The sequence below is a fragment of the Pristis pectinata genome, chromosome 4, assembly GCF_009764475.1.
Source record: "Pristis pectinata isolate sPriPec2 chromosome 4, sPriPec2.1.pri, whole genome shotgun sequence".
Classification (NCBI taxonomy): domain Eukaryota; kingdom Metazoa; phylum Chordata; class Chondrichthyes; order Rhinopristiformes; family Pristidae; genus Pristis; species Pristis pectinata.
The window spans coordinates 61,179,562-61,205,914 of record NC_067408.1 but is presented as its reverse complement, the minus strand read 5'-3'; the positions used below and the strand labels follow the sequence as shown (position 1 = coordinate 61,205,914).

The following is a 26,353-nucleotide window of genomic DNA, read 5'->3' as shown; positions in this document are numbered from 1 at the left end:
GACTGTGGCATTGACCCCCACAGAGTAAGACTGCAGATTTGTTAATTGGCAGGCATGAATGTATGAGCTTTTTATTGATCCATTCACAAGATAAAGATGTCACTGGCAAGACTGCCATTAACCATTCATCCCCAGTAATACCTGTGCTGCTGGCTTCGTGGGTCCACTGAGTCCACGCCAACTATCAAGCCCTCTTTTTACTCCAATCCTATGTTAATCCCATTATTTCTCCTCAAATTCCCATCAACTTTCCCCAAATTCCACCACTTGTCTACACACTAGAGGCAGTTTACCGTGGCCAATTTACCTACCAACCCACATGTCTTTGGGATGTGGGAGGAAACCCATGTGGTCCCAGGGAGAACATCCTAAGCCCAACCACCTTCAGCTGCTTCATTGATGACCTTCCTTTAGTCATTGATGATTGCACAATGTTCAGCACCATTTGCAACTCAGGTAATGAAACAGTCCATGTCCAAAGCAGCACAACCTGGACAATATCCAGCCCTATGCTGATAGGTGGCAAGTAATATTTGTGCCAGGCAATGACAATATCCTACAAGAGAAAATCCAGCTATTACCCCCTGAAATTGCCATCACAGAATCCCCCAATATCAATATCCTGGGGGTTACCATTGACCAGAAACTGAACTGGAATAGCCATATACACAATGTGACTACAAGAGAAGGCCAGAGGCTAGGAATCCTACAGTGAGTAACTGACTTCCTCACTCCCCAAAACCTGTCCTACATTTACAATGCTCAGATAGGAAGTCTGGTGGAATACTGTCTACTTGCTTGGATGAGTGCAGCTTCAAAAACACTTATGAAGCTCGACACCATACAGGATGTAGCAGCGTACATGACAGACACCCCATCTGCAACCATTCATTCACTCCACCACTTACGCACAGTAGTAGCAGTTTGTACCATCCATAGGATGCACTACAGCAACTTACCAAGACTCCTTAGACGGCACCTTCCAAACCCACAACCTATAACAGATAGAAGGACAAGGGCAGCAGAAGCATGGGAACACCACCACCAGCGTTGCCCTCCAAGCCACACACTGTGCTGTCTTGGGAATATATCACGTCCCTTCACTGTCCACTAGGTCAAAAATCCTGGAAACTCTCTCCCTAACCACATTGTGAATATACCCACAACTCAAGGACTGCAGTGTTTCAGGAAGGCAGCTCACCAGCACCTTCTCGAGGGCAAGTAGGGATGGGCAATTAAATGCTGGCTCAACTTGTGAAACTCACTTCCCTTGAATGAATAAAAAAAGTAGTGCCATTTGACAGCACAGTGCCTGTCCACCAGCTTCCATTCTCCAACATTGTATGTACAAAGTGGTGCCACCAACAGGTTCGTTCACAATCTTCTGCTCTAAACTCAAAATGGCCCAATAAGTGCAGAAGTTTGGGAACTCCTGCCTTCCAGGAAGCAGATGGTCCAGTGAAGCTCCTGGCTTCAGTGGCAGTGTTGGCCCGTTGCTTTTGCCCAATGAAAGCAGCTATGTTGCAGTTATACAAGACGTTGTTGAGGCCATTTTTGGAACATTGTGTTCAGTTTTAGTCACCCTGCAACAGGAAAAATGCAATTAAGCTGGAAAGAGTGTAAAGGAGATTTACAAGGATGTTGCCGGGACTCGAGGGACTGAGAGAGGTTGAGTAGGTTGGGATATTTTTCATTGGAGCATAGGAGAATGAGGGGTGATCTTATAGAGGTGTATAAAATCACGAGGGGCATAGATAGGAAGAACGCACAGTCTTTTTCCCAGGGTTGGGGAATCAAGAACTATAGGGCATAGGTTTAAGGTGAAAAGGGAGGGATTTAATGGTAACCTGAGGGGTAACTTTTTCATCCAGAAGGTGATCAGTCTATGGAATGAGCTGCTAGAGGAAGCGATAAATATTAACGACATTTAAAAGGTACTTGGACAGGTACGTGGATAGGAAAGATTTCGAGGCACATGGGCCAAACACAGGCAAATGGGACAAGCTTAGATGGGCATCTTGGTCATCATGGACCAGTTGGGCTGAAGGGCCTGCTTCCATGCTGTATGACTCTTTGAAAGCTAGGTCTATAAAACATTGCCGCTGCTGAGGTGTTTGGTCTGGACATAGGCAGCAACCTCTACTGACTGAATTAAGACAGGAAAATTTAGTACAATAGATGCAGGGATGACACTGGAGCTATTTCATTTCTCATGTCTATGCTGGGGACAGAGCCAATGGACCAGGAAATTGTAAAGTGAGTGTGAATTGTGAAGAAGGCAGAGACCCCGTCATATGCCCCTGCCTGCATCCTTTACTTTTGCTTCGTGCCTGGCAAACCAGCAGATCCCAGCTGCTATAAAGAAGAAAATTGGCCCTTCCTGAAAAGGTTTAGCATATTAAGTCCTATCTGAACCATAAAGTCATTGCTTACCATCACTGTAGGGAGCGTACCCATTCTTAACTTTATACAATGGAAACCATGTGTATTAGGTTAGTGGGCCTGGATTCAGATCTACATGGTAACTAAGGGATACCTTGGTTGTCTTGGTTACCGTCTATATTTATCTGTATGCAGATGCAGCTTCTGGAAGCAATTCTAATGCAAGCAGCAAATAAACTGTGTCACTGCCTGTTTGAAATCGTTAGTTTATTTGAGTGCTTCATGCATACACTGAAAGGATCTTACCTTTTATAACGTGTTGACTTGTATAATTGTGACAAAGGCAACGAGCCCAAATAAAAATTCCAACCAACTTTAAATGAAAATTTGGTCCAAATCTGCCAAGTTTACAAGACAAGTTGTCCTAGGACGTCACAGGGCTGCGGCTGGGTGAACATTGATGCCTCGGGGTAACTTGCATAAATAGGGCAGAGACAATGGACCAGTGCTGATATCATGCACTTTACTGGTGTAAATTCATTTGCACGGTTACAGCACCATGTGTGGAGACACTTATGGACACAGGGAGCACACCAACAAAGGGACGAGGAAGTTGTTCCTTCGTTAAATTTCAAGGGATATGAATGAGGAGACATGAATATCTCAATCAGGGGATAGAAATGCCTTGAAGACTGTCCTGGAGAATCTCAGCCATTGGGCTATGGAACATGTCATCAAGCGTGATGGTGTCCGCCTGATGAGAAGCTACCAATGGTAATGTCTTCTCGGCAAGGGACACCAATGGTAATCCCATCGGGAGTGAGTATCCCATAAAAAGAAATATCAGATGTTGGCACGTGTCTACCAAATTTGTGAAATAAAATGAACAAAATGAGTCAGGATGAATAGCAATGCCAACCTGCTTGGAGGTGCTTTGGCTATGGCGATAAGGTTGTGCCTTAGGCAAGTAAATCAGAATCATTCTATTGGTTATGGTTGCAACTGTTGATACTTGTAAGGGCTGGTGACTGATTGTCAGGGTTGGACTTGTCTGTGAGGACCGTTGGTTGTCAGGGCCAGCGACTGATTCTCAGGGCTGGTGATGGTAATGGTTAGTGATTGATTTGACACAGCTGATGAATATAATGTTTGGGGACTGATTGACAGGAACGATGATTTTAACGATCGGCAACTGACAGGGTTAATAATTATAATAGTTGTGATTGATTGTCAGGGTTGATGATTGTCGATTGATTGTCAGATTTGATGATTTATAATGGTTGGAGATGTAACGGTTGGCGAACAATTGTCAGATGTGATGGGTGTTGTAAAAGCTAGTGATTGTAATGTAAGAAGTTGACGGACTTTTATCTGTAGATTAACATTATCCCAAGACTGATATGATTAATGTTTACCTTATAGTGTAACATTTGGCATTATTACAAAAGCATTTTCAAAGAAAGTACAGAGCTGCAAAAGACGTCTGAACCCTTACCAATGCATAGGGCAAGAGGATATGGAAGTGATAAGCACAGGGAAGGGAAAGGAAGCCGCGGATGAAGATGCATTTCTACAGGCAAGAAAGAAATGAAGTACCTACCACTGCTGCTAAGGTGCATTTGGAGGTGGTGTGTAACTGCAGTGTCCTGTTTAGCTCCTTTGTATAACCAGCTTGTTTTGTTTAGTTCAAGGATACAATGTTAAAAACTTTTGTATTGATGATAATTTAGTAATATTATTCTTCCTTACAGGTGGTCGAGGAGATGATGGGTGCCCGATTATAACCTTTCCCGAATATCCTAACTTCACAGATATCCCTGAGGAGGAGTTCCAGAATGTTGTAACCTATCTGACCAGCATTCCAAGGTAAGGTTCAAGTAGTTCCCTCAAGCAGTGGTTCTCAAACATATTGACTGGAAGCGCCATTTGTTCGAACGCAATTACTTCAATATAACTGAAGTCTGACAGACTCCATAACCTTTGGCACCTTCACCCCACATCCACCCACCAGAAGGAGTGGTGCACAGAATGGCAGAGCTCTTGCTGGGACTGTGACCTCGCCATGAACGATACTGATTAGACGTCTTCCTAGCTTGCTGCAAGTGTGGACTAATAAATGCCCCCCAAGAAAGAGGCGTCACTGAATGATGGGACTGCTTTAGCTTCTGAATTAATATAACTCAAGTATGGAAAGAGAACTAGAATAATAATTAAAATAAATTCATGTGAATCCGGAGACACGAGAGACTACAGATGCTGGAATCTTGAGCAGAAAATAAACTGCTGAAAGAACACAGTGTGTCAAGCAGCATCTGTGGAAGTAGAGGGATGGTTGATGATTTGGGTTGAGACCCTGCATCACAACGCAAAGCATCAAACATCCTTTTGCCTCCACAGATGCTGCTTGACTCGCTGAGCTCTTCCAGCAGCTTATCTTTTGCTACAAATTAATTGGTAGCAGGAAAAGGCCATTCAGCTTCTCAAGCCTGCTCTGCCATTCAGTAAGATCACGATTTATCTAATTGTAACCTCATCTCTGCATTCCCCTGGTAATCTTTCCCCCCGCGCCCCCCCCCCCCTTACCTAACAAGAATATCTGTCCACCTCTCCCAAAGACTCTGCTTCTACTGACCTTTGATGTAGAAAGTTCAGAAGACTCTCAATCCTGGAAGAGAAAAATTTTGGGTCCAGAGAGCGTGATTGGCTTTTCAATAAAAATGGCCACATTATTGGAAAGAAACTTTGTCGTTAATTAGGACCCCTAATTGTCTGTGGCATTTAATAGGCAATTAATGTGCACATTCAGCAAGTTCTGAATAACAGAGCAATAATGGCTTACGGTGGAATGATGAAAGTTGACAGCATACTCTGGAGATTTGCAACCTTAAGGCATTTCCCTTAATCCCCTGACTGTGTTGGCAATTTGAAAATTAGCGTTGGCATGTGTAGTTAACAAGCTGTTTTCTCCCCATAGACTTTACATCATGGAAATTTGATCAATTAGTCTAGTTGCTGTTTACTCCTCATACATGTGTAATTCTAATTGCACTGACCTGACTGTTGCCTTGCTCCTTCAGCCTATTTTATTCCACCCACCTCACCAATCTTGCCTGGAACGTTGAGTTGGTGGCTAATATGTGGCTCCAGGATTGGATGACAGTAGCATGGCTTCTGATTTTTAAACAAAACCACTGCTGTGCAGTTTTAGTCTGGATAATTTTAATTTTTAAAAACTTCCTTTCTTAAAGTTACTATAAATTAACGTGTATTTTAAAAAGTTGGAACAAAGCTAGAGTCTCTTTGCATTTTGTTATGATCCCTGCAGTGACAGTGGTGTTTGGTGTTGTCACAGAGGTAACTCAGAGTCTGAAGCGAGATCCCAGCATGTTGTGAAATTAGTTTCAGTCATTTGTGGACTGGCACTAGTCAGCTAATGGTTTGGTTGCTTGCTGGTTGAAAATTGCTGGGTCATGGTTAAAAAAACCAACTGGTTCTCTATGAGCCTCAGGGAGCAGAAACCACCCCACTCCCCAGATCTGCCTGCAAACACTCACGGGGGATTTCAAGACATTTAATAAATAAATTATGACCTCTGGGATGATTGACATTTGAATTGAAACAAAAGTACCCTGGATTAAATTTTTAAAATTCACTCCAATAGATTTTTAATCTAAAGATAGGAAAAAATAAATTGCTGATTATCTTTTCAGCAACCTGTTGGGGCTTACTGAAAAGTTTCATCAACAGTCTCGGATTACTTATTTACTAAAAGCTCTGCTACCAAGCTGCCCACATGATTCTCCTTGTCACTCCAGAGAGATCCTGCTCATTCACAGAGCTCCATCTCCAGATTACATCCTCGATTCCATCCATTTAACTCTTCCCCCAGGTTCTTCTAGTGTCCCTCTCCTTCGGTATGTTTCATAGAAGCATGAGGAGGCTAGACTGTCCTACTTTTCTCCATTCTCCTTGTAAACTGATTCCTAAACATCTACCTCTCCGACCAGAAATGTTAGACGCCGAGCCACAGAAGTAGGGCAGGCATCTACAAATTGGTAGTGTTGGGTGCAGTGTATGTGCATTTTACCTCAGCACCTATCTCTAAACCTCTCCTTACCTTTGTTAACACAGTCAAAGACTTTGGTCCTGTGCTTACTTCCAGCGTAACACGGTAGTGTAGCGGTTAGTGCGACACTATTACAGCGCCAACGATTGGGGTTCGATTCACATTGCTGTCTGTAAGGAGTTTGTACGTTCTCCCGTGTCTGCGTGGGTTTCCTCTGGGTGCTCCGGTTTCCTCTCACATTGCAAAGACGTGCGGATAGGTTAATTTGGGTTTAAAATGAGCGGCGCTGACTCGTTGGGCCGGAAGGGCCTGTTACCACGCTGTAAATAAAATTTTAAAAAATTTAAAAATTTAAAATTACTGCCCTATCAGATCATGTAAACTTTACATTTATGCATGTTATTCACCAGTTTGTTTTTCCAAAGGAATATCCATTTACAGTTCACAGGTAAGCTCTTCACCACTGAGCCATTACTGATATAGACTGGTCCGTGGCCTTTCCAATTCTATGGACTTGCCGCCACCTTCTGGACATCTTTGTTACAGCTTGAAGAGGCACAGAGAATTCAAACACCATTCACTACAAGATGGCTAAATACATTTATACACGAGAGTCTTTAGCACCAAAGACTCCAATTTCACTGTATTTGGAATATCATTTTTTTCCGTCTTCATCAAAACTTCAGATATGGATACTACCAAAGTCTTGATCCCAGCTGTGAAATGGAGTCTGTTAGACTTTAAAACGCACCCATTCCCACATCTCTGCAGAGTTCCATGCTCCTTTCTCCTTTTTCTTAAGAAATCTCTTGGGATCAAGGATGACTTGCTTCCACTCCAGTTCCACGAACTCTGAGGTACTTGATGATACCAATGTGGGAACTGCAGATACTATCACAGATGGGGTAGGAGGGATGGGTAGTTTGTGAGGCTCTTAAGGTTTATACAGGGCTTCTTTGTGCTCCTGATACAGGGACTCAATGCCACCTTGAATGCTATTGCTGACTTTGAGTAGTCATGGGTCAGGGATTATCAGAGTCAGAGAGAATGTTGCCATTATTCAAAGATGTTCTGAGAATATCTTTGAATCTTCTCTTCTGTTCACCAAGTAATTCCTTACCATGAAGCACTTTTTCAGAAGTCTGGTGTAAGGCATATGGGAACAGAACCAACTGAATGTAATTAAGTCCTCAATGCTGGGATGTTGGGCTGGGAGAGGACACTGACATCAATTTGCTTATCCTTCCAGTGGAATGAGAGGATTTTGTTGATACAATGTTAGTGGTATCTCTCCAGTTCCTTGAGCTGCCTGCCTTAGGTACTGTGGTCCCATAAGCATGTAGGAGGACAGGGATGACTCCTGCCTGGTACATCATGAGCTTTGTGCTGGTTTGAGGTCTTGATATTCAAATGCCCTTTTGCTGAGTCAAGGCTGTGCTGGTGCACTGAAAATGGTGGTGAATTTCCTCATCCAAGGCTGCTTTTGCTGAGAGGTGGCTCCAGAGATATGGGAAGTGGTCCTCATTTCTCATGGTATTGTTATGATTCATTATTGTTGAAGGAAGAGTCGTACAGTGGGTGCAGGTTGATAGAGGACCTTTGTCTTGCAGATGCTGAACGTGAAGCCCATCTTCTCATATACTTCAGCAAATAATCACTTGGAGCTCAGCCCCTGAACATGCACAAATGCAAGTGTGATCTGTTTGACTACTGAGGTTGGGGTGGCATTGGTTCTAGTCTGGAAGTGATGCAAGTTGAACAGTTTCCCACATGTCCTACAGTTTAATCACTCCGTTAAGAAACTTGTTTGAGATGAGAAAGATTGGGAAAAGTGTCTGAGTTAAGATGCGGCCTTGCTTGACACCATTTTCGCTGAAATTGGGTCAGCTGTTGACATGTTGGTTAAGGTCATGGCTTGCTCACCATCATAAAGCAAATGTAACATGAAATCAGATTTTGGTGAACAGCCAGATTTGGAGAGGATTCTCCACAGTCTCTCCTGGTTATCCAAGTTTAAAGCATTAGCAAGGTCAAAAAAAGCCATGTGCAGTGGTCATTGCTGATCTCTGAGCCCTAAACAATCCTATAGTTTCTAAAGGAAGGAGGCACTTCAGACTGGTTCCTGGCATGGCTGGTCAAGAGTCATGGAGCTTTACAGCACAGAACACACCCTTTGGCCCACCCTGTCTGTGCCAACCATTAACTGCCCATCAACTAATCCGACATTAATCTCCCATTTTTAATTCTCCCCATATTCTTATCAACTCTCCCCAGATTCTACCACTCACAGTAAATAGAATTTACACTGCAAGTTTAGAGTTTTGCCTCGACTAATTTCCTGAGTAGAAAAAGGAAGGTTGCCCTTCTAGCATTTTTGAATGTTTTGTATTTAGAATTATCTCGCCACTACCAAATATCTAATCATACTACATATGACATCGGTTTATAATAATAATCTCTTGAACTGAATTGGATACATATTTTTTTCTCAAATGGACATCTTTATTCAATCTGAAGATGGATTCAGGAAATGAAGAGCTACATGACCGAAGAAGCTAGGATTGTTTTCCAGAAACATTCATTAGATATAGCCAAAGGGGCCTTGATAAAATAAAATAAATAAATAAGAAATTGCTTACGGGGCCCAGAAGATCAGTAACCAGAAGGTACAGATTTAAAGTTACAGGCAAAGGAACAAGAGTAGTTGATGAGGAGGATTTGTTTATTTGTTTTGTGCAGCATGTGGTTATGGTCTGGTTTGTTGCTTGAATAAGTAGTGAAAGCGGTTTCAATTCTAACTTAAAAGATAATTACATTAATGATATGCAGGCCTATGGAGAGAGAGCAGGGAGTGGGATTAAATCCACAGCTCTCTCAAAAGCTCCCACAGGCATCTTGGGCTGAATGGTTATCCTTGTGTGCTCTTTCTTTCTTTCACTCTATGACTTTGTTGCCCTGTAATTCAAACCACCTTCGGACTGTAATTTGAAAATGTCAACCAAGTAAATGTTTTTGCTCAGCTCCTCCACTGATCGTCACAAAGCACAGCAAAATCTCAAGACTGAGATGAGAATGTTGTTATCGAACAAATTCTGCAGGGGCTGTGCTCAGACCCACAGCTGCCACTCACTTATTGTGCACCCAATGAATAAAGAAGCAGAATTTTACAATAAATCCAGTGGAACTGCTGTATCTGAGGTCTGTATTCCAGTTCCATGTGAATGTACCAGGAATAGAAATGTTTGCTGTCAGCATAAGGGCTTGCCCATCTTTTACATCCCATTTGTGATTGGCTGGAAGCCAGCTGCTGGCATTGTACAATTGGTTCTGATTTATAGGGACTGTGGTTTGTGGACTCACTCATTTGGCACCATCGGTGACACGAGTTGTTGAATGAAAGATAAATATGAAGCTGCTCCTGGCAGATCGGTGCCCCTCGGCTTGCCCGACGTCTGTGTGTGGTCAGCCTTTGCACTGACTACATTCTTGTTTCATTCCTGAAGAAATGCTGCAATTTTATTTTCTAAAGGATTTAACACACAGATGTGGGAGTACTCTGAGTCTCTTTTATGACAGTAATTTATAGACTACCATAAACACGTGGCTTCATCAGCAACAGTTACCTAACGTGATACGTGACGGGGAAAGCAAGCTTTGATTGTGCCCTGTGACTTGGGTCATGGCTGAATTTGGCAGCAGTTTGTTTCTCGCTAACGAATGGAGTCATGGCTTTGAACCCTTTGCTCAGTGCCAGGAGAGTTAAGATCCACGAGGGGAGTGTGTACACAGGCGGTGTGTTCAGCAGAAAGATTAGCACGCTGGGAGGCTTTTGATGGTGTAATTATATAGGACAAGCTGCTGTTTTTTCTATTACTAATTTAATTTCTGAACTACTTCTCTTGTTCAGCCTTCAAGATGGTGGCATTGGATTTATTCTACTCATAGACAGGAGACAAGACAAATGGTCCTCTGTAAAGGCATCGCTCCTGCGAATTGCGGTGAGTTTCATTGCAGTACAGATTTCAGCAGCCTTTTCCTTAGGAGCACTGTCGTATCTTTAAGGCAGCTGCTGAATAACAAACAAGCAAAAGGAAACACAGTCATCTCTGACACACGTTCAGCATGGCATGGAGTGTATTGGCAAGGATCTCCTGCCAAGAAGCTGGCAGGTCAGTGGAGGACTGCTGGCTTTTGCCTCAGTGCATAAGTTCAGAACCCCGCCGTGAATCTCCACGCAGGCGAGCGCTGCTAAACGGGACTGTGGCACTTGGCCATTGGACTTCTCATGGAGTCCAGCAGCTGAGTGCAGATTTTCTTGGGCTTATACTAGGTTGGCCTAACATCCACAGGTTTGGCCTGCAGCGTCCCTTGAGCCGCTTCAGTAAAAAGGAAAACACATCTCAAGCAAAATGTATATACAGTTTACATTTATATGCCTTTCATTTCATTGAAGTTTATATAATTTTAAATTACTTTTTCTATTTTTGTGCTTTATTATCAAATGGTAAAAACAATATCTTAAAACATGTAGGTTGCTAGGATAATTGGCCCTGTAAAATGCCCCAAGTGTGCAGATCAATCGTAGAGTCTGAGGAGAGTTGATGGGAATGTGGGGAGAATAAATAAGTGCTTGATTGGGGTGGGCCAGTTTCTGTTCTGTATCTCAGTGATCCTATGGTAAATTTATCTTTTAATTATTTGATGGTATATGCAACTTTTCTCACAGACAGTCCTTGGGCTACAAATATCCAACTTATGGGCACCCATACATACAAATAAGCTCCCATAATATTACTAAATTCAAAAGTCCAATTCGTTCCTATGAATGGCAAAACTAGTTTCCTCTCTCCACTTTTAGTAATTGTTTCTTATCAGTCATGTGTTTTTGATGCTATTCTTTACAATACTGTGGAGCTATGGTTCCCATATCGAGTCATGTTGTGCATTTTCTGACTTATGGAGAAAATTAACATGTGTACGTGTATGAAAATGGAACCTGTCCATTACGGGGGACAGACTGTGATATTTGTGAATGTTTATGGTCATCAGAGACATGCAGAACATTCAATCTCTGATGAAGGGTCTTTGATCTGAAATGTAACTCTGCTTCTCTCTCCACAGATGCTGCCTGACCTGCTGAGTGTTTCCAGCGTTTTCTGTTTTTATTCCAGACTTCCACCACCTGTGGGTTTCTTGATTTCCGTTCAATCTCTTTGACAGCTTTGAGAGGTGGAGGTGTGGTTTAACCGGCCATCAAATCAATTAGGGTGGCAGGACTTGCTGCTTATGATGGGCAGCCAGCTTCGGAACAGAAATCCGCTTACAGGAACCTGCTGCAGTAACAGCAGGTTTAGCAGCTGGGTGACTAATGGGCTTGGGTGGCTTGCTGATCAGTGGGATATCATGACAATGAGTTTTGTTGCCTGCAGTCAGGATGAACCTTTTGCTTAGGAAACTTATCATACTTGTCAAGCTGATTTAAAGTGTCACATTTCCAAAAATATTGGGTTAAATCAGGCTAAATCCTCCACTCCTTTTTCTCTCACGGGATATGTGACTTAAAGATTAGGCACACTTCAACACATCTGCTCCCTATTGGGACAGTAGGATCATTGATTTTATTCTATACTGTAATGCACTGCCATATTCTAGTCCCTTTTATTGCTGGTGTATGTCAAAACATAAATCCTTCAATAAAGGGTTTCTTAAGCTGGAAATTCTTCCACACTGCCAGATGCTTTTGTGCTCGGTGTGATCTTACTTAATCCAAATGCTCATTGCACAGGTTTGGACACTGTTTTAAGTGCCTTCCCTCCCCCATATATATGACATGGAAGACTCTAGGATGTACAGTGACGTCAACTAGTGTGCCTTGCATCTTTTGATCTTGGAGGAAAGAGCCTGTCTCAGGACTCTGGTATTGACCCTGCACATTGGAGTCAGATGAGTGTAAGTAGAATCTTGACATTGACCCAGGAGATGATGTTGACATTGGTTTACTTTTCCTGCCCTGGATTTGGAGGGTTCTGAAGAGACAGCATTGGTATTTTTCTAATGCTTTGAGGAACCTCCAGCAGGTAGTCCAGGCCTCAGAAGTCTTCAGGAGGTGTAGAACCTTGTTTTGTGTAAGGCTCATTCTCTGGCCCAGTTGCCAATAACCCAGAGCTCTGTCTCCAAGCATGCACGTAGACAAGCAGCTTGATGACCAAGGTTGGAGTGCCTGGATTTTGGAGTGGAGGTGATGTTAGCTGACTTGGTTCCTATTAGACTTGTAGATTAGCCCCACTCCAGCAGAAACCTTGTTGGAGGTGAGGTGCAGCATTGTGGCAAGAAAGCTTGAACAAAGTGTTGGCCCTATGGCATAGCTTTACTTGATGCTGGTCTGTTGTGGTTCTGTTGGTTAAAATCACAGCTTTCATACTTAGGATGGAACCACATTTGAGAAGGGGGCACAAAAGATCTTGATTGATAGCTTTTGTGAGTTTAAAAAAGACCATGTGCACCGGCTGATGCCACTCTCTGGAGTTCTCTTGGAATTGCCATGGGGTGGAGATCATGGCCATTGCACCTCCAGATAGACTGAATCTGTCCTATAATTTAGGAAGCACCTCTGGTCACTGGGAGGAGCAGGTTGAGGGGGACCTCTACCAGTGTAACCCTCGACACCTCATTTGATGAGAGTAAATTGATGTCAGTCTTGAAATGTTCAACCAAGCTTCAGCATCCTCTGTCTTCTGAGAAGAAAGTCTCAGGTTTCCATTCTGTGAGGAAAGCTTTTGTCTGATCTCTCTCCTGAACAGTTGAGTGCAAGGGATCTGGGACTGGTGGAGGAGCCAGTGTTTCCCATTTCCTGGCATGTGGATCTTGGTGGAGAAGTGGACTAGCCTTAGCTTAGTGTCTACACAGCCTCATGCCCTTCACCTCTCACTGTCAAATGGTGTGGAGTTTGGGAGACAGTGACTATGTCATAATCCAAGTGAAGGTTCACAAACTTTGGAGAATAAGCTGAAGTTATCCAGCATGCTGGTTGAGTTAACAGGATCCTTTACAGCTGCAAGATGTTTTAGATTGAATCTAATGCTGAAGGCTGACATGAAGACAAGCTGCCCCAGAATGATAGTGTCTTCGCCCACCCCCCACCCCCCATCAGATCATCACGCTCTGATGACCTGTCCCAACTCCCGTGGCCTCAATTTCCCATCCCCCCACCTCTTGGTTGACATCCTGACCCATTCCCCTTCACCACAGATCTCTCTCTCCACATCCACCAACTGGATCTGTGACCTCTCTGTTTTCTGATGAAGAGGGCAGTCCTCTCAGTGAATTACCTGAGCCTCGTGCACTGTGGTGATTTGTAGCGGTGGGACTTAAAAGAAATGTTCCTTGGCTCACCGTGCATTGCCAATTACTATGCGTTTTCAGCTGCAGAGAATCTCTAGTCCAGGTGACTGGTCAGTTGCCTCACTGCTCATTGTAGGATTTTACTTTATGCAAATAAAGTAGATAGGGTGAATGCCCTCAGTCTTTTTCTCAGGTTTGGAGAATCAAGAACTAGGGGGCAAGGGTTTAAGGTGAGAGGGGAAAGATTTAATAGGAACGAGGGGCAACTTTTTTTACACAGAGGGTGGTGCATTTATGGAACGAGCTGCCAGAAGAAGTGGTTGAGGCAGGTACAATAACAACTTTTAATAGACAGTTGCACAGGTACATGGATAGGTTTAGAAGGATATGGGCCAAATGTGGGCAAATGGGACTGGCTTGGATGGGCATTTTGGTTGGCATGGACCAGTTGGGCTGAAGGGCCTGTTTCCATGCTGTATGACTGTAAACTCCTTGCATTACAAACTCTTCTTGGTTAAGAAGTATTAAGGGACATGAATGTTTGAAAGGTACAGTAGTCAATAACAATTTATTTGTTTTGTACACTAAAAGACCCAAAACCACTGTAACCCGTTACCAGCTAATAGATTGAGGTAATGTGCCAGCATTAGAAACTATGGCCAAGGAAATCTCTGGCAATATTAGAGGGATTTGTAGGGTTGCTGGAAAATGTAGCTGATGACTATTTTGCTGTTCACTTACCTCTGTGTGCACCGTTTGTGTGTAAAGGAAAAGTCAGTGAGCCCAGCACTGGGGCCTGGCCAGGGCATTGTTGAAAGAAATAACCATCAGTTGGGGGCTTGACTGGTGTTTGGAGGGGTAAGGGAGGGGTAATGTGTGGGGAAGGGAGGAGGAAATTTGCCAGAGATCAGGCCAGGGATGTGAGTGGGGGAGGGACAGGGGCCTCAAGATACCTTGGGGAAGGTTTCCAGTGCTGAGTTAGGACCTGCCTCTGGAAGCCCCCTTTCAATTAGGGCTGCCATGAAAACATGGTTTCTCTGGGAGTAATGAATGATGGACACTCACTGGAACAATGTGATCCAGTTTCCCAGCTAACTCTCCTATGAACATTGCAGGGGTTGTTTTATGCTGGCGTAAATAATGTGGAAATCATGTCATCAGCACAAGGGCAGTCAGAAGTAGCATCATTTGACCTGGAAATAATCACAATTGTTCTTCCCTACACGATGAAGTGATTTTCAGATACAGAGCACTGGAAAAAAACAGTTCGCCGTGCATCAAAATTTCATGGCCCCAACAGCAATTGCCTACTTCATTTTTTTGAAGAGATTTTTTAGAGAATTAAGTTGATCTTCCTGTTTTTTTTTCTGATTTTAGGGATCATTTCCAGGAAACCTTCAATTAGTTCTTGTGCTTCGGCCTTCAGGAATCTTTCAGAGAGCAATCTCTGATATTAACCTGAGGTTCAGTCGAGATGATTTTAAGCTGAAGGTACCGGTAAGTGACATGTCTCAAATCTGATTTTGCTCTTTGAGTTGTCAATTATAAATCATATATTTAAAAAAATAGATCCAAGAAATTGGGCAGCATCCTCTGAGGCAAGATCTGCCCACTGCTTGCCAAGGGTGGCACATTGGTATAGCTAGTAGAGCTGCTGCTTAACAGATCCAGACACCTGGGTTCAATCCTGACCTTGGGTGCTGTCTGTGTGGAGTTTGTGCGTTCTCCCTGTGACCACGTGGATCTCCCCCACATCCCAAAGACAAGCAGATTGGTAGGTTAATTGGCTGCCTTGGTGTGTAGGTGAGTGGTAGGATCTGGAGGAATTGATGAGAATGTGCAGAGAATAAAAATGAGATTAGTGTAGAATTACGGGAGGTTGTTGGTTGGCACAGAATTGGTGGGCTGAAGGGCCTGTTTTTGTGCTGTATGACTCCATGTCACTTTTAGCTGCATCCTGTGCTACTCAGCAATAATGGAGCCTGCCAAACCCCTGAATAAGTTTCGCGGGGCAGCCCTGTGTAGAACCCTGTGCATATGCACTGATGCTGTCAGCCCCAACCACACTAACCCCAAAAACCTGCTTTGCAGCATCACAGGCAGTACCTGACATCCGGATCCTGTTATAAATATATTGGGAAATAAAAATTGGCCAGGGGTAATCAAGACGACGTTCTATTTTAAATGACTGGGGACTTGTTGGCATCGCAAGGCGTCAGTGTTGGGTCTGCAACTTTTTATTTTGATGATCTGGAGAAAGGAACCAATGGCATTGTGGTCAAGTTTGCAGGCGGTACCAAGACAGGTGGAGGAACAGATAGTGTCGTGGAGTCAGGGAGTCTGCAGAAGGACTTGGATAGGTTGGGAGAGTGGGCAAAAAAGTGGCAGATGGAATACAGCGCAGGGAAGTGTGGGGTTATGTACTTTGGTAGGAAGGATAAAGTTATAGACTATTTTCTAAATGGGACAGAAATTCAGAAATCAGAGGTGCAACAAATTTTACACAATCTAAGTCGGTGATAATAATTCTAATTCTGATTCTGATTCAAAGGGACTTGGAAGTCCTAGTTCAGGATTCCCTCAAGGTCAACTTACAGATTGAATTGGTACTAAAGAAAGCAAATGCAATGTTAGTATTCATTTCGAGAGGACTAGAATATAAAAGTAAGGATGTACTGCTGAGGATTTATAAGGCGTTGATCAGATCGCATTTGGAATATCATGAGCAATTTTGGGCCCCATACCTAAGGAAAGATGTGCTGGCCCTGGAGAGGTCCAGAGGAGGTTCACAAGAATGATCCTGGGAATGAAAGGCTTCACACATGAGGAGCATTTGATGTCTCTGGGCCTGTACTTGATGATGATATATCTTTATTGGTCACATGTACATTGAAAAACACAGTGAAACGCACTGTGTGTGTAGTGTTCTGGGGGGCAACCCGCAAGTGTCACCATGCTTCCGGTGCCAACATAGCATACCCACAACTTCCTAACCCATATGTCTTTGGAATGTGGGAGGAAACTGGAGCACCCGGAGGAAACCCACACAGGCACATAGATTGATGGAACTCAGAAGGATGATTGGGGATCTCTTTGAAACCAACTGGATACTGAAAGGCCTGGGTACGGTGGAGGGTATGTTTCCATTAGTCGGGGAGTCCAGGATCTGAGGGCAGAACCTCAGAATAAAGGGACGTCCCTTTAAAACTGAGATGAGAAATTTCTTTAGCTAGAGGGTGGTGAATCTGTGGAATTCATTGCCACAGAGGGCTGTGGAGGCCATGTCATTGGGTGTATTTAAGGCAGAGATTGATACTTCTTGATTAGTAAGGGGGTTAAGGGTTACGGACAGAAGGCAGGAGAATGGGGTTAAAAAAAATCAGCCATGATTGAATGGTGAAGCAGACTCAATAGGCTGAATGGCCTAATTGTGCTCCTATATCTTACGGACTTGGAAACTGAACACTGAAATAAGCCAAAACAACTAAGTAAAAACATATATCCTCAAGTTATTAGTGAAAAGGAAATTTCTGCTTTTTAAATCAATCAAGCTTTTAACCCCCATTTTATCTGCATAATTTTTTTAAAAAATGTAACTGGACCTATTGATTATGAAATGTTCTGACACATTCTCATGGATTTTGGCATTACTGATGGTTGCTACAGAATAAAGGGGAGATGTAGTCTTCTGGATGATCTCCTGGGAGTTGGCACCTTAAATCTACCCAGGCTGTTCACTAAACTGAAATTCCTTTTCATGTTTCTGCACCAAAGCAGTAATAAACACCACTCTAAATTAACTGCTTCATTGCTTTCAATCCTGTAGCTTGAAATGTTGGCCGTTTTTGTGTCCGTGATTCCCATTTGCCATACTCCCATGATACATGGTAAACACAAGGTTGAAATGGTGAGATACTGTGCCATGTAGAGGCACCAAGAGGAGATGTGCACAGATTGGGGTGAGGGGTGGTGTGAATGAAAATTATTTTAGGCTTTTTCTGAACTCCTGCACCAGATTTGGTAGCTTGTCTGACCATCCATGTAGAAAGCAAATGGTGCTTTGTAAATAATTTGCAGTGTAGAGCTTGCATCAAAACAGTAATGTGTGTTGCCATAATCTATTACAGTATGAATATAACTCTCAACCAAGATGTAAAAAATAGTTAACAAAGTTGTGGGTAAAACTGTGGGAAACGTTACCTCAGCCAACGTTCGTCACTCAATATAGGAGCTGTGATGCTCTGACTTGAATGTGGTAGATCAGTTATTGCATATACCTGTCAGCTAATATTTGTCCCCCTCCCACTGCTGTGGACAAAGACCTCCTGATAGAAAGTGAATGCGGTTATCTTTAAAAGCTGGGACAAGCTAAAAGTTTTTTTTGCAACATTTGGAAAAATAACAACAAAGCTGGTTGTTAAACATCAATCACTAGAGCCATGTTTTTAAAATTGGTGTGATTTTGCTTTCTATTATAACACATAGCATTAAAGGTAACCTTTGCCAAATTCTCTCTCCCAAAATTAGTCAGAAAGAACTTCCAAACTGCACAACATCGTTCTCATTATAAGAAAGCAGGACAAATCCAATTTGGCTAATTAACACCTGATCAGTATATTCTCAATCATCAGAAGATGCTGGAACAGTGCTATCAAGTGACACTGAGTCTTCAATAACCTGCTCACTGACGTCCAGCTTAGGTTTCTCTAAGATACTAGGCTGCAAATTTCATTGTAGCCTTGATCCAAATGTGGGCAGTGCTGAGGGTTGATGGCCCTTGACATCAGGCTGGCATTTGACTGAGTGTGATATTAAAGAGCTCCGATAAAGCTCAAGTCAATGGGCACACTCCAGTGTTTGGAGTCATGCTTTGTATAAAGGAAGATGGGTGTGATTGTTGGAATCCACCCAGTCCCAGGACATCAATGGAGGAATAAAAACAGAAAATGCTGGAAAATCTCAGCAGGCCAGGCAGTACCTATGGAAAGAGGAGCTAATGTTTCAGGTCAAAGACCCTTCATTAGAACCTAAAATATTCACTCTGTATGATCTGCTGCACATTTCCAGCATTTTCTGCTTTTATTTTAGATTTTCAGCATCTGCTGGTTTTGATTTTCAATTTGCATCACTGCAGGAGTTCTTCAGGTCAGTGTTCTTAGCCAAACAATCTTCCTCTGCTTTATCAATGACTTAAGGTAAATGGATATGTTCACAGATATTTGCAGTGTTCAATTGCATTCATAAGAGGAAGCACCCCATGCCTGCATGTATCAAAACCTAAACAACTTGCAGTCTTGGACCATCTCCGACAAGAGAGGGATGATCACCACACTTGGCATTCAATGCCATTACCATCACTGGTCTCTGAACATCAATATCCTGGGGCTCACCTTTGACCAGAAAAAATAATGGACTAGCCACATAAACATTGTGACTAAAAGAGCAGGTCAGAGGCTGGGTGTCCTGTAGAGAGTGACTCATCTCCTGGCACCCCAAAGTCGGAGTCTTGCTCAGTCTGAGAACTCTCACCTTTCAGAAATCCAAGCACATTGAAAGTTCTCGGTGGAGCCTGATCACTGGAAGCGGATGCTGGCTGCTGATGCACAGGCCAGAGTTCAGCTTCATCAGTGAGTGGTCTAACAGTCATTGAGGGTCTCCATTCCACATGACTACAGACAACATTGTCTGTCTGTATGCATGTTAAATGATCTGCCCCATTACCTGGTAGCTTTTGGGCGAAAATGCACATTACAGTGGCTGATAACATGACATTTTGTTACCTATCTCAAGCCACACCGAATGTACTGCTGTGGAGTGCATTTCCTAAAGAACACATCACAGAAATTTCAATTTATTTTGAAATAAAATATTGTAAATTGCAGCATTTTGATGTATAATAAATGTGACTGTTGGCTGTATTAGTTTATCATAGACTTCATTAGTTATATAATGTGACTATTTAGTCAGAATTATTACTGAAGAATATTCTGACCAACCACGACAGCACAGAGATATTCACCTCTCAGCTCCCTTCCCTTATAAGCCTTTCTCCCAGATCTGCCCTCCAGCCATGGACCTGTGACTCTTCCTACTTTCTTTCCCATTTCCTTTTCCAGCTCAGTTGGTTTGTGATATTCAGCACCTGCTCCCTTCCTCACATGACTGCTGATGACCCAAATTCTCTTCCTAGCTCTCATGCCAGCTTCCACTTGTTATTCAACCTCCCCATCAGAATCCCCATCATCACGCAAATGCAAAATATACAGCTGTTTGTAATTAATATACTCTCTCCTGCCTTCCTTTCCCTTCTAAGTACTTAAACATATTGTTGCCTCTGTCGCATTGAATTTCCATTAGAATCCTTTCAGGCAGGATCACCTCCCTCAAACCATCAAAACAAAGTCTGTATTGTGACCATAGTGACCCTGTGCCAGCCTTCTCCTGATGACAAAACCCTCAAAAGACCTTTGTTGCTTCTAAATGCAGTTATGCCACTCTGTCCTTGTACACCACTGAGTCCTCTTCCATTTATAAACTTCACTGCACCTTGGTTCAGAACTTAGGAATCAAGGCATAGGTTTAGGGTGACGGAGGAAGATATAATAGGAACCTGAGGGGCAACTTTTTCCACCCAGAGGGTGATCAGTATATTGGAATGAACTGTGAGAAGTGGTTGAGGCAAGTACATTAACAACATTTAAAACGTACTTGGAGAGGTACATGGATAGGAAAGGTTTAGAGGGATATGGGCCAAACACAGGCAAGTGAGGCTAACTTAGATGGGGCAGCTTGGTCAGCATAGGCCAGTTGGGCCAAAGGGTATTGGTATTGGTTTATTATTGTCACTTGTACCGAGGTACAGTGAAAAACTTGTCTTGCATACTGATTGTACAGGTCAATTCATTACACAGTGCAGTTACATTGGGTTAGTACAGAGTGCATTGATGTAGTACAGGTAAAAACAATAACAGTACAGAGTAAAGTGTCACAGCTACAGAGAAAGTGCAGTGAAATAAGATGCAAGGTCACAACAAGGTAGATCGTGAGGTCAGAGTCCATCTCATCATATAATGGAACTGTTCAATAGTCTTATCACAGTGGGGTAGAAGCTGTCCTTAAGTCTGATGGTATGTACCATCAGGCACCTGTATCTTCTACCTGATGGAAGTGGAGAGAAGAGAGAATGACCCAGGTAGGTGGGATCTTTGATTATACTGGCTGCTTCACCAAGACAGCGAGAGGTAAAGACAGAGTCCAAGGAGGGGAGGCTGGTGTCTGTGATGTGCTGGGCTATGTCCACAACTCTCTGCAGTTTCTTGCGTTCCTGGGCAGAGCAGTTGCCATACCAAGCCATGATACATCCAGATAGGATGCTTTCTGTGGTGCATCTGTAAAAGTTGGCGAGAGTCAAAGGGGACAAACCAAATTTCTTTAGCCTCCTGAGGAAGTAGAGGCGCTGGTGAGCTTTCTTGGCCGTGGCATCTACGTGATTTGACCAGGACAGGCTATTTGTGATGTTCACTCCCAGGAACTTGAAGTTCTCAACCCTCTTGACCTCAGCACCATTGATGTAGACAGGTGCATGTACACCACCCCTTTTCCTGAAGTCTTTTGTTTTGTTGACATTGAGGGAAAGGTTGTTGTCATGACACCATTCCACTAAGCTCTCTATCTCCTTCCTGTACTCCGACTCACCACTGTTTGAGATACAGCCTACAATGGTGGTATCATCTGCAAACTTGTAGATGGAGTTAGAGCAGAATCTGGCCACACAGTCATGAGTGTATAGGGAGTAGAGTAGACGGCTGAGGACGCAGCCTTGTGGGGCACCAGTGTTGAGAATAATTGTGCCGGAGGTATTGCTGCCTATCCTCACTGATTGCGACCTGTTGGTTAGAAAGTCAAGGATCCAGTTACAGAGGGAGGTGTTGAGTCCTAGGTCTCAGAGTTTGCTGACAAGTTTGCTTGGGATTATTGTATTGAAGGCAGAGCTGTAGTCAATAAACAATAGTCTAACATAGCTGTCTTTACAGTCCAGATGCACCAGAGCTGAGCGTAGGGCCAGGGAGATGGCGTCCGCTGTAGACCTGTTTCATCGATAGGTGAATTGCAGTGGGTCGAGATTGTCTGGGAGGCTGGAGTTGATGCATGCCATGACCAACCTCTCAAAGCGCTTCATGATGGTGGATGTCAGAGCCACTGGTTGGTAGTCATTGAGGCATGTTACTTTGCTTTTCTTCGGTACTGGGATGATAGTGGTCTTCTTAAAACAGGTGGGAACCTGAGATTGAAGCAGGGAGAAGTTAAATATGTCTGCAAATACTTCTGCCAGCTGATCAGCACAAGATCTGAGCACATAGCCAGGGTTACCATCTGGGCCAGATGCTTCCCTCCTGTTAATTCTCCAGGAGACTGATCTTGTATCCTCAACGGTGACCACGGGTTCAGTTGCATTGGAGGCTGACAGGGTGGGTGGTGACAATCCATTTCCCTTCTGTTCAAAATGCGCATAGAATGCGTTAAGTTCATCAGGAAGGGATGCGCTGTTATTAACTATGCAGCCCGTTTTTGTCTTGTATCCTGTTATGGCATGTAAGCCCTGCCATAGCTGACGGCTGGTCAGGGACTCTACTTTGAGTCGGTATTGCCTCTTGGCATCCCTGATAGCTTTCCGTAGGTCATATCTTGATTTCTTGTACAGATCAGGATCACTAGATTTGTGTGCAGCAGTCCTCAACTTCAATAGGGAGTGGATCTCCCGGTTCATCCATGGTTTCCTGTTTGGGAATACCCGTACTGTCCTCTTTGGTACACAAGTCCTCAACACACTTGCTGATAAAGTCTGTGATGGTGGTGGCATACTCATCAAGGCTGTCAGCTGAGTCTTTGAACATGGACCACTGTTTTGAAGCAGTCACGTAGGAGCTCATCTGCTTCCTCAGACCAGCACTGCACAACTCTCTGTACCTGATCCTCCTGTTTCAGTTTCTGTTTTTATGCAGGGAGAAGGAGCACAGTCTGGTGGTCTGATTTCCCAAAGTGAGGATGAGGGGTGGCTCGGAAGGCATCTTTGATGGTTGTATAGCAGTGGTCAAGGGTGTTGGCACCGTTGGTGGAGCAGGAGATGTGCTGGTAGTATTTTGGTAACACACTCTTGAGGTTGGCCTGATTGAAGTCACCTGCGATAATGAAGAGTACCTCAGGGTATCCTGTCTCCAGGTTGTTGACCAAGGAGTATAGCACATTGAGTGCAGGCTTCATGTCTGTCTGTGGTGGGATGTAGACTGCCATCAGGATAGCTGAAGTGAACTCCCTTGGCAGATAGAATAGTTGACACTTCACCGTTAGATATTCCAGGCTGGTTGAGCAGGAGCTCGCCAGGACCGTCACATCCGAGCACAACAAGTTATTGATTAAGAAGCAGACACCTCTGCCTTTAACTTTGCCTGAGGAGGCTGTACAGTCTATTCAATGAATTGAGAAGCTGTCAGGTTGAATAGCACAGTCAGGTGAGCCAGGTGTAAGCCATGTTTCAGTGAGAACGATTATAGTAAGGGTACTGAGTAGATCTGCATGTTACAGATTTCGCAGCTTGCAACGAGTCGACATGCTCTAGCGCCATCTTGCTTTTCCATGCTGTATGACTTTATGTTTGCCTCTGAGTCAGAAGATTGTGGAATCCAGTCCTGCTTCAGAGACTCTAGGACAAAATCTAGGCTGGTGCCCTTGTTTAAAACTGAGGCAATATTGCATTGTTGGAGGTGCTGTCCTTCAGATGAAACTGAGCCTCAGTTTCCACTTAAAGGAACCCATGGAACTTTTTAGAGAAGAGCAAGTTCACCCTAGTGCCCTAGCCAACTTAAATTCTTTATTTAACGTCACCATAAAACAGATGATTTATCCTTCGTCACATTGTTATTTGTGAGGCCTTACTATGGATGGCTGTTGCAATCCCTACATTAGCACAGTGCCTATGCTTCAGAAGGATTTTTTATTGTAATGGATGAGAAGAAAGGCAATTGTAAAGACTTTACATCATCCATTCACTGGCTGGTAGAATGAGAGGAGATGCCTGAAACACCTGGCAGTGAAGTGCCGACCATTCTACCTTCCGCGGGAGTTCTCCACTGTCATCCTGACTGCAGTCTACATCTCACCTCAGGCAGACATCAAGCTAGCACTTGAACTAAGTGCTGCAATCAACAAGAACAAAGCGGCATACCCTGACGCCTGCCACATCATGCCAGAACACCTCAATCAGGCTAACTTGAAGAAGTCTCTGCCTGACTATTATCAACGCATCACCTGAAGTACTAGAGGATTCAACACACTTGACCACTGATATACCACCATCAAAAACGCTTACTGCTCCATCCCCACCTGCACTTTGGTAAATCTGACCACCTGGCTGTGCTGCTTCTGCCTGCTAAGCACAGCTCCATCTTCAAATTCGCTGACGACACTACTGTTGTTGGCTGAATCATAGATGGCGATGAGTCAGCTTAGCAAAGCCTGATTGAGTGGAGCTGCAACAACAACCTCTCACTCAATGTCAGGAAAACTAAAGAACTGATTGTTGACTTCAGGAAGGGGAAGGAGGGTGAACATACACCAGTCTACATTGGTGAATTGACAGTGGAGAGGAACAGCAGCTTTAAATTCCTGGGTGTTAACATATCAGATGACCTGTCCTGGGCACAGCACATAGATGAAATTAAAGGAAAACGTGGCAGCATTTTCACTTTTTTAGGAGGTTCAGTTTGTCACCAAACATTCTAACAAACTTCTACAGATGTACTGTTGAAAGTATCCTGACCGGTTACATCATGGTCTGTATGGCAATTCAAATGTGCAGGAATGTAAGAAGAGTAGTGGACTCTGCCCAATACATCATGAGCACATCCCTCCCCACCATCGGTAGTATCTACAGGAGGCGCTTCCTCAAAAAGGCAACATCTATCATTAAAGATCCCCACCATCTGGGCCATGACATCTTTTTGCAGCTACCATTGGGCAGGAGGTACAGAAACCTGAAGTCCCACATCACCAGGTTCAAGAACAGCTATTTCTCTTCAACGATTCTGTTCTTGAACCAACCGGCAAAACCCTGTTCACTCCAGTTTAGCAACACTATGACCACTTGATCACTTTGCACTACAATGGACTTTTTTGTTCTAATTGTGTTTTTTCTTGTAAAAATTGTGTATAATTTATTTTTAATTTATGTTTTTCTTGTGAATGATGCTATGTGCCTGTGATACTGCTGCAAGTAAGCTTTTCATTGCACCTGTGAATACATGTACTCATGCATAAGACAATAAACTTCACTTTGACTTGCCTCAGAGAAACCTCTTACTTTTCGCTCAAAATAAACCACAGGAAATAATCAGAAATTGTTTCCAGTAAAGATAAAATCTGTAACACTAAGTGATGCCCCTTCCTCATCTATTCTGAGTACTGTTTCCCGATGCAATAAATTTTTGCTCGTTTCCCCATCACGATATTTTCAGAAGGAAGAGCATACTCAAGCAGAATTGCACTGTCACATATTTTTGCTGGCAACCTTCATGTTTTATGTTTACAGTACATACACAAATATTTCCAGTTCTTGCAGAATCCTATAGAATTTATAGCAACCCTTGGGATGGAGAGAATATGACTCAGAGAAGCCCATTGCTATTCATTCAGGATAAACTACAGTAAATAATCAACAATTGTTTCCTGAAAGAATTATTTTTTGACTTCATATAAGATCTGTAATATTAAGTGATGTCCCTTGCTTGCCTTGTTCTGAGTACTGTTCCCATTGCAATAAACATTTGGTGGTTTCAGGAATCATTCTATAAAGATATTATGAGAATGAAGAGAATATTCTAATAGAATAACAGAGTCACATACTATTAATGGAAAGTTTTCTCTTTAGAGTACCTGCACAGATACTTCTACACCTTGCTAAAGTGTCTACCTGGTGTCCGAGCCTTTCAGATAATACACTTTCCTAAACTTGGTGCTCAACGAGTTTCCTCTCGGTCACTCATTCCAGATTTACTGTTGCCTGTGGAGAACTAATCCTTGATATCAATCTCTTGCAATTACAAGGGGCACAAAGCCTTGGAACAAAAACTCCTCATCCATCAGCAACAGAGACAGTATAAATACTTTCTGTGCATGTGATGGAGTTGCTGGATGAATGAGCTCCGTCCGCTGCAACAGCCAGGACCTCCCGGTGGCCACCCACTTCAGTTCCACATCCCACTCCCATACTGACATGTCTATCCATGGCCTCATCTACTGCTACATTGAGGTCAGATGCAGGTTGGGGGAGCAACACCTCATATTCCGCCTTGGGAGTCTCCAACCTGATGGCAACATCGATTTCTCTATCTTCCGGTAACCCCACCCCTTCTTTATCTTCCCTCCTCCCCCACTCCTATGTCTTCCCTTATTCCTATGGCTCCCTTCCCCCACCTTGATGACCTGCCCATCACCTCTCCTCCCCTCCTCCATTCTTTATTCCATGGTCCATAGCCCTCTACTACCAGATTCCTCCTTCTTCAGTCCTTT

At 43.4% G+C, this 26,353-nt stretch overlaps 1 protein-coding gene across 1 annotated transcript in view; it reads left to right on the top strand.

Annotated features, from left to right (window-relative positions):
* The window catches only part of mcf2la (mcf.2 cell line derived transforming sequence-like a), a 131,403-nt gene that overhangs the window by 35,193 nt on the left and 69,857 nt on the right, over positions 1 to 26,353 (top strand). The window contains exons 3-5 of the mRNA XM_052013456.1: positions 4,134 to 4,248; positions 10,356 to 10,446; positions 15,167 to 15,286. Coding sequence (XP_051869416.1) covers positions 4,134 to 4,248; positions 10,356 to 10,446; positions 15,167 to 15,286 — 326 coding nt within the window. The remainder of the gene's footprint in view (positions 1 to 4,133; positions 4,249 to 10,355; positions 10,447 to 15,166; positions 15,287 to 26,353) is intronic.